General features: G+C 47.1%; 1 protein-coding gene across 1 annotated transcript in view; it reads right to left on the bottom strand.

Moving 5' to 3' along the window:
• The window catches only part of FAM151B (family with sequence similarity 151 member B), a 31,169-nt gene extending 23,328 nt beyond the window's left edge, over positions 1-7,841 (bottom strand). The window contains exons 1-3 of the mRNA XM_065406836.1: positions 7,771-7,841; positions 3,720-3,845; positions 1,085-1,250 (exon numbers count right to left, since the gene is read on the bottom strand). Coding sequence (XP_065262908.1) covers positions 1,085-1,250; positions 3,720-3,845; positions 7,771-7,786 — 308 coding nt within the window. The 5' untranslated portion in view covers positions 7,787-7,841. The remainder of the gene's footprint in view (positions 1-1,084; positions 1,251-3,719; positions 3,846-7,770) is intronic.
• Positions 7,842-17,398: the final 9,557 nt, after the last annotated feature.

The following is a 17,398-nucleotide window of genomic DNA, read 5'->3' as shown; positions in this document are numbered from 1 at the left end:
AGTCTAAAATATTTTAAAGCCTTGGGACCAACAGCTTCACTGCATCCATTAATAAAAATAAGTTGTGTTTGAAAAATACTTCTCTGGTGCACACATTCATCAGAAGAAACCACACACACCCACAAATAAAAAACAGAGTTTTGGTACTGTTTGGGATTAATCATTTCTGATGGTACTGTATTTCATTACCAATTATTATGTTTGATTGTATTTCACCATTCAGTAATGCATACATTACAGTAAAATGTATTGTTAATAAAAGTTCTGTAAACAGAAGTTTGCCCTACAATGGGCAGCACCAACACACAACCAGTTGGTGGTAACTATTAATAAATAATAATAATGCAGAGTCCTTGTGAATCTTTTTGTAGAGGAGCGGACTCACCCCTGCGGCACCTCCTGCAGGTTACTTCCAGGAATTAGCTCTTCCAGCATCCAGAGCGCCCCTTGCAGGCTGGTGATCCGCCTGTCCTCTAGCCCCCGTGTCCCTCCCAGGACCCTGGTGTTCTTATCCCAGGGTTCTGCCTCCTGCAGTACCCCACGGTCTTACTGGGTTTCCCCCCCCCCAGGGGAACCCCCACTCCCTATCCCCATGTCGCCTCAGTCGTGGCTACTGCCAGTCTCCATTTAGCCCCCGCGCCCTGGGGCAGACTGCAGTCTATCAGCTGATCATCATAGGCAACACGGGGTTTGGACTGGCTGCCTTTACCCACCCTCCAGCTGCCCCTCTGCAAGCCCAATACCTAGGTAGGCCTAGGACTAGGCCCTGCAGCCTGGGGAGTTGCTGGCCTAGGGCTTCCCAGCTCCTAAGGCCTTTCCCCAGCCCTGCCTCACTCTAGGTCCCCTGGGTGAGATCCCCAGCAGCCAGGCCTGTCTCCCTCTCCAGTCAGAGAGAGACTGCTGCTTCTGGCTTCCCAGGCCTTCTTATAAGGCCCAGTTCCTTAGTTTGGGGCGTGGCCCCCGCTGCAGCCACTTCCCCAATCAGCCAGGGTTTTGCTCCCTTTCGCAGCCCCAGCCCTCTGCAGGGCTTTTCCAACCCTTTCAGGGCTGGAGCGGGTGTTCACCCCGCTACACTTTTACATACCTCTTAAAATCCAGCTTGATGCCTTTTTTAGTGTTCACAATCTCATTTAGCCACGCCTGCAATGTGTTGTCACTGTTTGTTTCAGGAGGATGAGCCATGATTGGTTCACCATTTCCTTCTTCCTCACCACAAAGAAGAATATCTGCTTCTACCATATGAGCAGCACCTGTTCATTTAAAACATTAATATTGTGACATATCCAGATCCCCAACTTTTCAGATTTTGTGCGTGTGTATTATATATTACACACAAAAACTACATTAAAATAACATTATAAGGTTGCAAAGTTAAATACTCCAAAGTTAGGAAATGCCAGAATTAGGGTTGCCTGTAGGGATGATGTACACACAGTCTGGTCAACACTAAAAGTTGTGAGGGGATGGAGCATGCTCAGTTACTCTGTGAAGACAGTGTATGCTCAGTCAGTCACAAATAGGAGCTATGAAGGGATGGAGCATTCTTAGTCATTCTGTGGGTATGGCGCATGTGCAGTCTGGTCAGCACTAGGACCTAGAGGGGATGGAACATACTCAGTGAAGATAGAATTTTAGGAGATTTTAGCTGCTAAACTTTAAGAAGTCTCTACTAAACCTGTGTGAACTGCAGTTTTTCAAAGGCTTATAACTTTGTCAAATTTGCATGGATTTTCACCCAGAAACAGAAAAGGCATCTCTCTCATAAGGCCATTCCCCTACCAAATTTCAAGCTCCTTCTACACAGTATGGGTGTGCCAGAGTTTCTCAAAGAAAAGGTCTCCAGATTTTTTTAATTTTTAATTTAAAATAATTTATCTTTCCTTAGCCCCATTCTCGTAACTGACTGAACCATCCTGGCTGAAAATTTCCAAAACAATTCAGCCTGAGACAGACAGCCTGCATGGAGAACTTCAGCCCAAATGTTAAAAATGGCAAAGTTATAAGAAAAGGATAACAGGCTCTTATAAAGGAAAGTGTCGGGCAATCTTAAGAGGCAGCCCCACCTATATGCATATATATTCATGCACACACACATATTTTAAGTTACTTAGATTTAAAAACTTGAGACATAATATGAGACATAACTTTACTTTCAGTAGGCAGCAGAGTAGCTGAGTTACCTATTTTCCTAATTCCTTCACAAATCAAATTAAATTCCACTGGAAACAAAATCTAATAATTTGAGGTAATTAAATCTTCATGAAAGGAAAAAACAAAAAAATACAGTTCAGAGCTTCTAAGAAAGATTATCCAATATATTCACATTAAAATATTTTAAACATTTATTTTAAAAAGCAATTAATAGAAGAAGATGATCTGTTAATATAAAACCACAAATCCTTGGAACCCTAGACTGTTTTGGAAACATGGAGTCACCAGATTTTGCAATGTAACTGATGAATAGATCACAATCATCACTATCAACTGAGACAGAAGACCAAGATCACCATTGTCACTCCAGAAAAATGAATGAAGCCTATTGGCAGATGTTTTTGTATTCTCCAATATCTTGATGGGAATGATAGATTTTGGTGACATTTTGGGTAGTTATCTGCATCTGTGTATCATAGAATAGCTCACACAAGTTCAATTCAAGTGTGCAAAATCAAAATTCTTCAATCATTGTTCTTCATTGTTGGCAGATATCAAGTGAACTCAGGAGTGGATTCAATATTAAGACTGTGGAACTATTCACATAACTACAGAAATGCCCCACTTTGGTCAGATCTTCTTGGGTATATATGTATCTGTCACCACAAAAGGAACATTGGACTTATTTCATCTAAATGCACTGTTCACATACATAAGTGGAATTTTGGACAGTGGCTTATCTGCCAGCAATGAGGACTGACCAGTTTGCACTTTGAAAGTTCCACTCAAGGTCTGTTAATAAATGACATCCTAAACTGGATAGGGACAAAAACAGGGTGGTCACTTAAGAGAGGACAACAGAGAGTAGTTGTTGATATAGTGAGACAAAATAACTGGTTAGCAATTATTAAAAATTAAGCAGAAAAAAATCAGGTGAATAGTCATAGTCAATGACATCTTGAAATGTACTATGCTACTTCAGCTCATGACAAAGGTACAAGTTATTTTTGGATGCAGCAATCACCAGCTATTCACCTGCAAGACTGTTAAGTTTGTGCCTTCAACAGATCACTTAGGAAGACAGCTTGGGTGACGGACTATTAATTAAACTAAAACTAAAAACTATTAATTGCCATATCCATACTTGTGCTTTGTCAATATGGGTGACAGCACAACTAAGCTAACGTTTATGGTCACAACAGAGACACAGTTTACATTTAATAGCCAAGTCTCAACATCCTTACAAATGTGGATGGCAGTTCAGTATGTGGGGTAACCATCTTGGTAACAGTTAAATCACTTGCATTTGGCAGACGTGCTTCTTGGGGTGTAAAATTATCAAAGTACTCATTTAGGAGACAAATAAAGATTGTTTCCCCAAAAGAACCAAACTGAGTACATGCTTTCCACAAATCCAAATGGAATTTAATTACATCTTAACTTTGGACACTGCAACATTATATTCTATGTTATGTCACCAAACTAAGATTATAGCATCATAAAAATATTTTATGTGAAAACAATGATATTGATAGATTCGTTTTCCAAAATACACATACAATACTTACTTTGTATTGCCTCTTTCATTTGTGATTTATTGTTTGCTGCATGATACCAGATAATTTCTGCTCCATCTCTGGTTTTAATCTGGTTAGTGTTCAGAAAATAATCCAATACATTTCCACTCCAAGTTCCTATGTCAATAATATTTAAAGTAAGTATACTGCATATATGAAGAAAAGTTTTAAATACTTTCTTACCATTGCAACTGGAAAAGGAAAAAAGACATCAGACAAGAAAATAAGCAGATGCCTTTCCAATCCTGCTGTAAAAAACACAATCCACACACTACATGAAGTCTAAATTCAACTTCTTCCTGGGGATTTAGTTTACTAGCAAAGAAAATAAGATAAAAACCTTCTCCTGGTATTGGTTGTTCCTAAGGTTCCTCCCAAAAGACTATTCAGTCCTCACCTTTAATCTTCTCTTTTCATGGCAGTAGCGTAGCTGGGGGGGAGAGGGCAGCGGCCGCTCCCCCACTGAGCACAAGTGACGCCTTGTCAATTTCTTGGCGCCTTTTTAATTTTTACTCACCCGGAGGGAGCAGGGAGAGCAATCAAAAAAAAAAAAAAGGCGTCACCAGCTGTGGCGCTTTTACTCACCCGACGGCACTTCGGCAGCGGGACCTTCACTTGCTCCGTGGGTCTTCGGTGGCATTTCAGCGGTGGGTCCTTCAGTGCCGCCGAAGACCCGGAGCGCCGCCGGGTGAGTAAAAGCACCGCAGCGGGTGGCGCCTTTTTTTTTTGATTGCTCCCCCTGTTCCCTCCACCTGGCTACGCCCGTTTCATGGTGTAATTTGCACTGCTCTTATAAACAGTGAAGTAGCACGTAACTTGCTAACTCTGCTCAATAAATTAGCAGGATTAGCAGCTACTAACAGAGTGGGTGTGTGACATCTTGGACAAACCTTATTTAATTGAGTTTAATATCTTGGGAGTCCATCGTATTAAAAATGCTATTGTCTGTGTGTTACTGAGGGATTGTATGTATTTCCACAGAACGGTATATAGGATAACAGTAGGGGATGATCAAGCAAATTCATTCAGGTTGTAACAGCTCCAGAGAAACATCCTCCACCCTCCTTGGGTGCTCGGGGGGGGGGGGGGGGGGGCTGCAGCCAGCTCACTACCCGGCTCCTGGGAAGCAGTGACCTCCAGCTGCTAGCTCCATGTGCTGCCTCCGCTCCACCCCACGCCCCAGTTCTGCAGCTCTCATTGGCTGGGAACTGCAGCCAATGGGAGCTGCAGGGGCCATGCCTGCAGACAGAGGCAGCACATGGAGCTAGGAGCTGAGGGATGGGAGTTCCTGTCGCCCTTCCGGGGAGCCCCCCAGGTAAGCACCACCCTGTACCCCTATCCCCAGCCCTGAGCCCCAAACTCCTGCTTCTGGGAGGTGGGGGGGCCCCGAGACTGCCCCAGCAGCAGCTGGTGCAACTGGCCCAGGGGGTGCTCAAGCTGCTCAGGCGGCTCCTGGGCCAGCCACACGGGCCACTGCAGAAATCACGGAGGTCACGGAATCTGTGACAAACACGGAGCCTTACTTATGACTGTGACAATCACATTACTGTACCATCTCTGAGAAGTGAGGCAGACTTACTTATGCAGTCTGTCTTTTGCTGGGAAAATCACAATATAGTCAGGGAACTGTGCCATATCCTGGTCAGGAGGGAGAGAGATGCAGGTTTCCACCCAAGAAAGGCAACAGCTAGGGAGCTAGAAGCCTAAGAATAGGTGCCCTTGCTGAACCACTAAGGGGAAACACAAGTTGCCCTGAACTGTGACAAGGTGTTTCAGTAAACACTGCCAGTTTGTTACAGGGAGGAAGTGAGAGAGGAGCTAAAATATACAGAGAGGCGGGGGGGGGGGGGGGAGGAGAGATTGAGCGGAAAAGATTGCTATTGAAACCAAAATTCCCATTTATCCATAATTCTATAATCCTCTCTCATCTTGCCTTTATGACCCTCACCATTATGGCATCTTTCTTTCATTCACCTGAACTGTGTTAATCTATTCTTCTAGCATCACCCTAGAAGCATCAGGTAGTAAATTCTGATCTTTGTCCCATTGTTACAATGTACTTCCCATTAGACCTCTGCTTGGGACTATTTTTAATCCCACTCCCACTGTTATGCCAGAGGGTCCCACTGCAGGGCTCACTAATCCCATACAGGGCTCTACTTCCCATACAAATTCCCTGTTGATTCATCAGGAAACAAAAATCTGATAAACACAGATAACTCTTTTCAAATTAAGTTAAGGGTGCAGTCTCCCAATCTGAGGGCATATTATCTTCCAAGAGTGAGAGTTTTTAAAAACAACAAACCACCTGATGTAGAGTTTAGTTGCATTTCTCAAATAAGGCACCAAAACTATTTTCACTTTGCCACCTGGATATACCAGCCCACCATCTTCCTGATGTATATCTACTATCAAAACTGCAACAAAGAATGCTCATTTTAGAATTTGTTTCATATATATAGAGCCCTGCAAATCATGGATATCCATTTTATATCCACAGACCATTTTTGTGGATCAGATGCAGACACAAATTTTGTATCTAGAGCCCCACAAATCTGTGGATATCTGCTTTATATCCATGGACTATTTTTGCAGATGCAGATACAAATTTTATGCAGGGGTCTACATATATAGATCTTAGATACGAAGTGTGATGATTTGCCAGCACACTAACTGATGTTTTTTTCACTAAACTGTTCTAATATGATTGGGGGATGATGTCTGTGAAAGTAACATGCTAACTTTGTCTAATGACACTTGGATAATTGGCTGACTATTATAGGGCTCTACTCTTAATGAGGAAAGAGACATGACTGCCTGTATTCAGTGCATTCTGCCTCAAGCAGGAATTCATAGAATCCTTTTGTGTGTCCTGTGTAAACAAGGCTGTAAAGCAGCACACCATTGTACTATTAAGACATTTTAGTTTTTCTGATCACTAATAAAATTGGACTGTTACAGATGGGTCAGATAGTTTGGGTGCCTTGTTTGAGAACTGCAATCTTAATGCTGCAGTTCCTGAATTTATATTTTCTTCAGATCTCAATATTTGTGCAAAGTAAGACAGCTCACACTGCCGAGTTACCTGCAACTTCACTTCACCTCCACAAAAATTCAGTAAGAAAATTCCTTTAGCATGGAAATGGGGAGCAAAGAAAACTTGGGGGGGGGCGGTTTTCCCCTTCTTGAGGCTGGCTGGAGCAGAGCTTCATTAACGTAAGCCTTTTAAAATCCTTAGAAGGATAGCCAAAGTCCTAGGAACTATAAGGAAAATTATCAGGAGCCCTCTCATACTCCAGGATCTATGCTCGTGGACTCCCACAGACAGGAAGCTCCCTAGCAGCAGAGGACAGCAGGCTTTTAGCTGGGGTCTGAGGCGCGGAGTAGAGAGGTCGACGTAGGGGGCTAAGGGGCAGGTCACGGCTCCCTGGGACAAGACAACCCATGGAAGACACAGAAGCGCTTCCGCCCCTCTAACGCGGCCAGCGGGTTTTTTAAACTATCCCCCGCCGCCGACATGACGCAAACGCGCTCAGATTCATGACGTCATGTCACGAAGCAGAAATGCGAAGTCTCTCTCCCCTCACTTATATTCTCCGGTTCCGGCGGGTTTTCCCCGTCATTTAGTCTGGGGGTCGGTTTTCTGCCCTGCCGCTCTGCAACTTGCGTCCTACCGGCCAGGCGCCCGCCCGCAGCCAGCGCCTCTAGGCAGAGCCTCTTGCCCGCCCCTAAGACTGCCGCCTCCAGGAGGCTCGGGAAGGGGGTTGGTTACCACCGCCCCCCAGAGCAACGTACGCAGCGAGCGCCGAGGGGCTGGGCACCGGCGCTGACGACACCTCAGCGGGTCGGGGCCGTGTGACTGGGCGTCTGGGAGAACAGGTACAGCGCAGGGCTGGGCTCAGACGGTGCCTCCGGCGGCTGCACCACTCCCTCGCCCCACCCCCAGCCAAGCCTCCTCGCCCTCGGCCTGAGCCGAGCAACGGGGGGTTCATCGCAGCCCCCGGTACAGCGGCCTGCCCAGCGGGGAGCACCCAGCTCTTACCGAGCTCCCTCTCCATGGCCGGGCGCAGGCGCCTGGGTCCTGCCGGCTTAGCCCCGCCTCCTGCGGCCGGGACTCGATTCAGCCTGGGACTCGGGGCGCAAGGAGCCGGGTTTGCTGCCGGACCAGCGAACAACGGTTGCTCCTGTAGGGCAGCGCAGCACCTCGTGACTGTCTTCCCGGGCGGGGCGCCCTGGAGCTGCTGCCGAGGGACCCGTCTTCCCCCGCGGAAGAAGCGGGTCTTGCTGCTTCCTTCCCAGGTGCCAGGGCCGGAACCCTGCTCAGGGCACATCGCGGCCCGCCCATCCCGGACACGCAGCCGCGCGGTGCGGTGAGGCCCCGCCGGCGGCTGGGGCTGGCCAATGGCAGCAGGGTGGTGGGGCAGGAGAACGGATTAATACCCCAGCCCCCGCGAAACGGCAATTCAGGGGCGCTGTTAATGGTTCAGCATAAACCGAGCGCGTGCTTCCATCGCTACGCCACGTCACCGCAGGGGGCTGTGGTGCCGCATCACTGTCCATCGTTCAGTGATCGGCCCTGTCCCCTTCCGAGGGGAGTGTCCCCTTCGGGCTAGGGCCGAGTAGAGGTACCGCTGCCTGCTCCAGCCCTTACACTTGTTAAAAAACGGTTACGGGGCACGAGCCCTGAGCCTAGAATTCTGTTAAAAGGGGGCTACTGCTCGACCCTACACAGCTTTTATACGTACTTTTCCATTTTTAAACACGCAGTACAGAGCCTGGTTTAATGCCCAAACTGCAGCATAATAAATGGGAAACCACCTTCCACACTTCTCATTGGCAAAACTAAGATGAATGCCATCAGTAACGGAGCTATGTGAAGTGGCACAGGCTTTTTATATTAGGGAGTATTAACACCTTTACAAAACATCATGTAAACAGAAGTAAAACAATTATAGCAAACGCTTTAGTGTAAAGAAACATGCAGGAATATAATCAAAGCTCTGTGTAAGGTGTGAAACTAGAAGTTTCTGGTGCAATTATTAAAAGGAGTAAAATTTATAACTTATCAAACATTAATATTCAAGAAATTGGACAGATGTACTGTTGTGGACATATGTATTTTGATTATTGAATAAATAGTAACCAAAGCATCTCGTTGTGCTGGGTACATAATTGATGCATTATTTTTTCTGTAACTTCCTAATTTTGTTGGAACCATTCCTTGAGTTTTTGAACAATTTTTCTTTTGCCTGTGAAAGGCCTTCAGAAGTAGAGCTAGTAATAGATAAGAGTAATTAATTTCTTTGAAAGGGATCATTTCCACAAGGAAGCCTCTGGAGCATGTAGTAATAAATATCCAACCATTTGTAAAATTTGATTATAAATTGCACCCTAGTAGGCAGACTGGACATGTCCATCAGATGAATAAAACCACATCTTTCACAATTTCTCCAATACTTATCCCCATTCAATCTGTTTTCTAACGTGACCTGCATAAGGTATTACTGAAACACTATATTAAATGTGTGTTCATCACGCAGTAGCTGAGGTTGCTGGTCCTCTTTTCCAAATCAAAACTCATTCCTCTAGGGCAGTGGTTCCCAAACTTTAACAGCCCGCGAACCCGAACCCCCTCATAAAAATGAATATTTTCAGGGATTTAAGTTTAAATTTCCTCAGTGTGATGGATGCCCCAATTGCCGGGCCCCGGAATCTATGAACCTCTGAAAAATATTTTTAATTTAAACTTTTTTTTAAACGAACATAGAAAAACCAGAAACCAAAAATGTTTCTGTAAAATGTTTTTTTGGCTTTTGTTTAAAAAAAAAAATGGTTTCGAATAAAAATAAATTCATTTTTGGTTTTCAAAAATCAGAAAAATGTTTCATGAAAACAGTTTTTGAAAAAGGACCATTTTTCCGTTTCAGTTTTTTGTAAATTTTTCTTGGGCAATTTTGAAAAATGTGAAAAAAATTCAAAACTTTCTGTGAAAAATGCTTGGTATTTTTCACCCACCTCTAGTTTCGGGTGAGGTTGTGGCTGGTGGTAACAAGGAGGGTTGTGGTTCTGGCTTTAGATGAGATTTGGCAAATTCCTGGGGCTCGGGCTGGGGTTCGGGCTGCCGGCTCCCCCGCTGATGGGGGCGGGGCTTGGGCTGCCAGCCCCTACTGCCCGGCCCCACTCTCCCTGGGGCTCGGGCTGCCAGCCCCGCACAGAGCGCTGGGGTTCAGGCTGCCGGCTCCCCCGCTGACGGGGGCAGGGCTCGGACTGCTGGCCCCAGTTGCCCGGCCCAGCTCTCCCTGGGGCTCAGGCTGCCAGCCCTGTGCGGAGCGGTGTGGTTCGGGCTGCCGGCTCCCCCACTGACCGCCGGGACTCGGGCTGCCTGCCCCAACTGCCCGGCCCCGCTCTCCCTGGGGCTCGGGCTGCCGGCTCCCCCGCTGACACAGGAGGGCTGGGGCTGCCGATTCAAACTGCCCGCTCTCCCCAAGGCTCGGGCTGCCGGCTCCCTGGCTGACAGGGGAGGGCTCGGGCTGCTGGATCTAACTGCCCGTCCCTGCACTCCCTGGGGCTCGGGCTGTCTGCCCTGCAACTGTGTCCTAGCAGAGTCCTCTGGCCGCCATTAATGAAATTTTTCTTGCGAACCCCCTGAAACGTCCTGCGAACCCCCAGGGGTTCGCGAACCGCACTTTGGGAACCACTGCTCTAGGGTAACTTATCTATCCAAATCCTATTCTGACCATGTCATAGATGGACATTTCTTTGTTAGGAAAGTTGTCTGCAAAGACAAATTAGTTATATTTTTGTTTCTCACAGAAGCCATCACTTCTATTAGTTAGTTCTCTCTATGAAACAACTTTCTAGAAAAGTTGAGGAACAATACCTATGGAAAGGTTACTAACCTTGGGCAGTAACTGGAATATTTTGAGAGGTGTGTCCCCAGGGTGGTGTATATGAGCCTTCAAATGGTGATTTTCAGCAACAGTCATTCAGTCGGTGCTTTAGCAATTCTTGTGACCCATACTGAGGATACATAGGGCTACAACAGATAACCAGCCTCAGTTCCTTCTCTACTACACAGTCCCATGGAGACTAAATTCTGAAGCAGAGGGAAAGGAGGGCAGGTAGTGGAGCACTCATAGGAACACAAATCTCAAAAAAAATTACAGTACAAGGTAACCAACCTCTCTTCATTTGAGTAGTGTCCCTATGGGTGCTCCACTTGACGTGATGCCCATGCAGAACCCTCTGACTGAGGCCTGGTCTACACTATGACTTTAATTCGGATGTAGCAGCGTTAAATCGAATTAACCCTGCACCCGTCCACACAGCGGAGCCATTTATTTCAAAATAAAGGTCTCTTAAAATCGATTTCTGTACTCCACCCCGACGAGCGGAGTAGCGCCAAAATCGATTTTGTCAATTCGAATTAGGGTTAGTGTGGCCACAATTCGATGGTATTGGCCTCCGGGAGCTGTTCCAGAGTGCACCATTGTGACCGCTCTGGACAGCAATCTGAACTCGCATGCACTGGCCAGGTAGACAGGAAAAGCCCCAGGAAAATTTGAATTTCATTTCCTGTTTGCCCAGTGTGGAGAGCACAGGTGACCACAGATACCTCAGCTCATCAGCACAGGTAACCATGCAGGCTGATAATCGAAAAAGAGCACCAGCATGGACCGCACGGGAGGTACTGAATCTGATCGCTATATGGGGAGAGGATTCAGTGCTAGCAGAACTTCGTTCGAAAAGACGAAATGCCAAAACTTTTGAAAAAATCTCCAAGGGCATGATGGAGAGAGGCCACAATAGGGACTCAGATCAGTGCCGCGTGAAAGTCAAGGAGCTCAGACAAGCCTATCAAAAAACAAAGGAGGCAAACGGTCGCTCCGGGTCAGAGCCGCGGACATGCCGCTTCTACGCCGAGCTGCATGCAATTCTAGGGGGGGCCGCCCCCACTACCCCACCTGTGACCGTGGATTCCGGGTCGGGGATAGTCTCATCAGCTACACCTGAGGATTCTGCGGATGGGGAAGAGGAGGAGGAGGAGGACGAGCTTGCAGACAGCACCCAGCACTCCGTTCTCCCCAACAGCCAGGATCTTTTTCTCAGCCTGACTGAAGTACCCTCCCAAGCCTCCCAAGCCAGTAGCCAAGACCATGACCCCATGGAAGGGACCTCAGGTGAGTTTACCTTTTAAAATATAAAACATGGTTTAAAAGCAAGCGTTTTTTAATGATTAATTTGCCCTGAGGACTTGGGATGCATTCGCGGCCAGTACAGCTACTGGAAAAGTCTGTTAACGTATCTGGGGATGGAGCGGAAATCCTCCAGGGACATCTCCATGAAGCTCTCCTGGAGGTACTCCAAAAGCCTTGCCACAAGGTTTCTGGGCAGTGCAGCCTTATTCCGTTCTCCATGGTAGGCCACTTGACCACGCCATGCTTGCAGCAAGTAATCTGGTATCATTGCCTGACAAAGCCTGGCAGCGTATGGTCCCGGTGTTTGCTGGCATTCAAGCAACATCCGTTCTTTATCTTGCTGTGTAATCCTCAGGAGAGTGATATCGCTCATGGTAACCTGGTTGAAATACGGGAACTTAAGGGGACAGAGGTGGCCGTTCCTACTGGGCTGTTTGCCTGTGGCTGAAAAGAAATCCTTCCCTGCAGTTAGCCAAGCACGGGGGGGGGGAATTGGCCCTGAGCTTTTCGCATTTGGCTAGCAGGGATCTTCCCTGTTACCAGCCACGCGGTCGGGGGAGGGGTACATTGATCATCCCAGGGAATTCATGGCGGGAGGGGGAGGGCGGGGGGGTTAGTTTGGTTTCTGCAGGGATCTTTCCTGATACCTGCCACGCGGTGGGGGGAGGGATAAAGCGATCATCCCAGAGAATTGGATGGTGGGGGGGTTAGTTTGTTTTCTGCTGCTGAAGGTTAACAGGAAAACCGCAGCAGTCAACAGGCTTTGCTTGGTATGTGGGAAAGGAGGGCGCAGAAGCCGAAAGACTATGGCTTACCATGGCTGCGTGCAAGCTGAATTCTGTTGCCCGGACCTGCGTCTGTGATCTCTAACACCAAAGCCACAGGCACTCAATATTAAGATGGAAAATGCGACCTTGTACTGAAATCACATGTGCTATGTAATGTGAATAGTGTTTTTCACCATGAAAGAGTATAAGCATTGTTCTGTAAAATGTATCAGTTTAAAAACGTCTCTCCTTTCTTTCAACCCTCCCTCCAGCAGCTGCAAATTTTTCAAGCCTCCCTCCTCCGTCCCGAAGGCTATCTCAGATAAGGTGGCGTAGAAAGAGGACGCAAGACGACATGTTCACAGAAATAATAGAATCCACCCGCAACGAAAGAGCTCATTTGAATAAGTGGAAGGACACTGTATCTAAATTTAGGAAAGATGCCAGTGAACGTGAGGTCTTGAGGGACGCTCGAGATGAGAGGTGGCAGGCTGCAACGCTGGGGCTGCTGCGTGAGCAAACGGACATGCTCCGGCGTCTGGTGGAGCTTCAGGAACGGCAGCAGGATGACAGAGTGCCGCTGCAGCCGCTGTATAACCTCCCTCCCCCCTCACCATGTTCCATGTCATGTCCCGACTGACCGGTAGCTGTCTGGCGTTGCAAGCTTCCACAGGGCTATTGCCACTCGCTTCTCAACTGTGAGGGCTGCTCTCATCCTGGTATTCTGGCGCTTCAGGGCAAGGGAAAGCAAGTCAAAGTTCCATGAAAGTGCCCTTACGCATACAAAAGTTCCGCAGCCACTGGGAATCGTCCCACACCTGCAACACTATGCGGTCCCACCAGTCTGTGCTTGTTTCCCGGGCCCAGAATCGGCGTTCCATGCCTATAACCTGCCCCATTAACAGCATGATCTCCAAGCACCGGGTCCCGCGGTTCGATAGAATTCCATGTCTATATCCTCATCACTCTTGTCGCCGCGCTGCTGTAGCCTGCTCCTCGCCGCCTGGTTTTCCAGGTTCTTGTTCAGCATAAACTGCACGATAAGGCGCGAGGTATTAACAATGTTCATGACTGCTGTCTTGAGCTGAGCGGGCTCCATGCTTGCCGTGGTATGGCGTCTGCACTGTTCACCCAGGAAAAAGGCGCGAAACGGTTGTCTGCCGTTGCTTCCTGGAGAGGGGGGAGGATATACCCAGAACCACCCGCGACAATGTTTTTGGCCCCATCATGCATTGGGATCTCAACCCAGAATTCCAATGGGCGGAGGAGACTGCGGGAACTATGGGATAGCTATGGGATAGCTACCCACAGTGCAACGCTCCAGAAATCGACGCTAGCCCCGGTACATGGACGCACACCGCCGAATTAATGTGCTTAGTGTGGCCACATACAATCGAATTTATACAATCTGTTTCCCAAATTCGAATTATATAAATTCGGATTAATCCTGTAGTGTAGACATACCCTGAGATGGGAACTTTGGAACCTGGTCTAGAACTTTACAGACTGAAACGGTAGCATGGATTGGGGGCAGAAGGTTTCACATATTCAGCAGTTTGGTTACACACACTGACCTGTGAGAGCCACAAGTGGATTGAAATGGACATGAATGTTCTTTCCCCTTGTAAAATTCTGTTAATTTGTTTTATTGTCTTCGTTTTTAACTTGCACATTGTTCCTTTACTGGTTTTGGTATGCAATAAATTTATATTTTTTGGAAATTCATCTTGATTTTATAACATGCTGAAGAGCCTTTAACAAGGAACAGTTTCAGCTCCCAAAACTTAAGTACAATAATAGAATTCAATGGCTGGAAGTCAAAGCTCAATAAAGTAAAACTGGAAATAAAGTGCAAATTTTTAACAGAGGATAATTAATCATTGGAACAATTTAGCAAGAGATCAAGTTTTTTCCATCACTTGGTATTTACACGGAGACTGACTGTTTCTGAATATGCCTTAATTCAGGGATGTCAAACGTATAGACCCAGCCTGTGGACTGGCTCAGGCCCAGAGGACACTTCCCGCTGACTTACTGCTCCTTCTTCAATTTACAAAGGCATCCACCACCATGCATTTACTTGCCTTCTTCATGTTGGCTGCTACATTAACCCTCTAGGTCGTCTGTTCACAATCCAATACAGCACTGGCTTGCAGGATCGCACTGAACATACCCTCTTCTTTCTCCTCCTTAGGGTCTGGCATTCCAAGCAAGTGGAGGGGCACCCCTCAAGGCTGCAATGACAGTAGCTACAGATGATACACACACTGATGTATCACTTTCCTTTGTGACTATAAAAGTGAAAGCTAAATTTCACAACTCCCTTTCCTTACTCCTATAAGCATTTTAAATAGACATGCTTATTGACACGATAGCTTTGGAGCACCCCTGCACATCACAGTTCTCCGTTCTCCAGCCCCAGCCATGACTATGACACACCCAGAACAGGGGTGGGAGGAGGAATGAAGAGAGAGTTGTTCTGTTGCATAAAACAGAATTTCAGCCTTTATTTCCATGAGTATGAATACAGGGTAATGGCACTATTTTCCACAGGAGGCAGCGATTTTAACAAATCTCTCACTCCTGAGTTTAAAAAAGGCACTGGTAGCACAGTGGCTGTGGCATCGCAAAGCCACCAGGGCCTGTATGCTGCTAGCCTGTTTACTGCAACAGTGCCTGCCAAAGTCATCACAGAGTGGGGTAGGAAAGTATCCTTCCACAGAGTTAGAAACAAGGCTGTCATCCCTAGAAACTGTCAGGAGAGGACTGCAGAGTACCTCCAATGAAAGTTTTATCAAGATCACTCAGGAGGATACAAGACACAGCCTGTGTACGTGAACAAACTGCTCCACACCTCCCATCCCTCAAATTCGACGGGAATGACAGGCGGATACCAACTTTACCCCCTTTGTTGTATTGCTACCTTGTCTAGTACAAATAAAATGAAAAGTCTATACCCGTGTCCTGCTAAGTTGGAGTGTGGCCAAGCACTATATGTACATTTAAACACCGCGAGGAAAAATGCACGCATACGCTTACCCAAGGTTCCTTCCACTGCACTGGGCTTGTCTGTGCTTGGCTGGTGGGACTGGCTAGACTGGTGGAGTCTCAACCAGGTCTTGGCTCACAGCATAGGCATAGTTGGACCCTCACCCTGCTGCAGGTCCCCCATCCTCTTCTTCCTGCTTGCTGTTAACTGCAGGGGTCTCTGTCTCCAGCTCCTCAGAGGGATCTACAGTGGTCTGCAGGGTGCTGGTGGGGTCTCCGTCAAGTATGACATGCAGCTTGTTGTAAAAATTGGCAGGTCTGTGACTTGGCAGCAGATAGACTGTTGGCCTTTCTGGCCTTGTAGTATGCCCGCTGCTGTTCCCCATTGTACCCCCTGACCTGCTTCCCCTGTGAAATCTTTTAGTAAATGTCCATGTTTCTATGACAATTCCCTATCTGTGCCTGCACAGTCTCTTCTCCCCATAGGCCCAGGCGATCCAATACCTCCCATCTGCTCCAAGCAGGAATGCATCTAAAGCATTGAGCCAGCCTAGTCAGTTGAGCACTTGCGCACAAGGAAGAGCTGCTATGTGTGCTCTCCAAGCTGGGCAATCAGGAAAAGGCATTTCAAAATACAGAAGATTTTTAAAGAGGAGGCTTGGCTTCTGGTTTCTGACCCCCCCGGGCACTGGAGTTCACAGCTGTGAGACAGTCAACAGTGAGACAGCTGCTGGAATACTGTTGAGGTTGAAAGAGATCACACAGTGTCTACATTTGCACTGTGTCGACCTCAGTAGGTCAACCATGGCTCAACACTATTTGGGAAGGTGGTGTTACTGCGTCACTCTAATGGGGTGCTCACATTGGCCAAAGAAAAATTTCAGTGTAGAGACACATACAGCTAGGTTGATGCAAGGGGATTTATGTCAATATAACTTTCTAGCGTAGGCCAGGCCTTAGTTATTTTGGTGTATGTCTGTGGATTGTCCCCACACAGATGCAAAATAATTAAGTTGGGTTTTATTTGTATCTGTTATTTTGGTGCAAGTTTGCATGTGAAGGAGACTGATGATAAATTGTTAATGATACTTTCCCCATCCTGCAGCAACAGCCTACGTTGACACACAATTAAGATAAAGGGATGTTTTGTTGGATAGTTGAGGGAAGGGGAGTCCACGCTCTCAGTCTCCAGTAGACTGTGCAGAGCTTCAGTTTGTACTCAGTTCACATTTAATAGGGTGTTTTTCATAGGCATTAGGGCTAAAAACTAAAAAAATTAAAGCATAGACTGATTAACCTGACGTTGGAGTGCACGAGGCCCTCTCTGCTCCATTCTTTTATGTCCATCACTGATTATACTACTGCACCTCTCTTAAAAGAGCCTCAGTTTTTGGCCAGGAGCCACTCATGTGGTTGTCTTCCAAACCAGGAAAGTTACTATGGGTATGTCTACACTACCCGCCGGATCAGTGGGCAGCGATCGATACAGCGGGGGTCGATTTATCACGTCTAGTCTAGACGTGATAAATCAATCCCCGAGCACTCTCCCATCGACTCCTGTACTCCACCACTGCGAGAGGTGCAGGCGGAGTCGACGGGGGAGCAGCAGCAGTCGACTCACCGCAGTGAAGACACCACGGTGAGTAGATCTAAGTATGTCAACTTCAGCTACGTTATTCAAGTAGCTGAAGTTGCGTAACTTAGATCGATTCTTCCC

The sequence above is a fragment of the Emys orbicularis genome, chromosome 6, assembly GCF_028017835.1.
Source record: "Emys orbicularis isolate rEmyOrb1 chromosome 6, rEmyOrb1.hap1, whole genome shotgun sequence".
In the NCBI taxonomy this organism is placed as follows: Eukaryota; Metazoa; Chordata; order Testudines; family Emydidae; genus Emys; species Emys orbicularis.
This window is presented reverse-complemented; position numbering and strand designations above follow the sequence as displayed.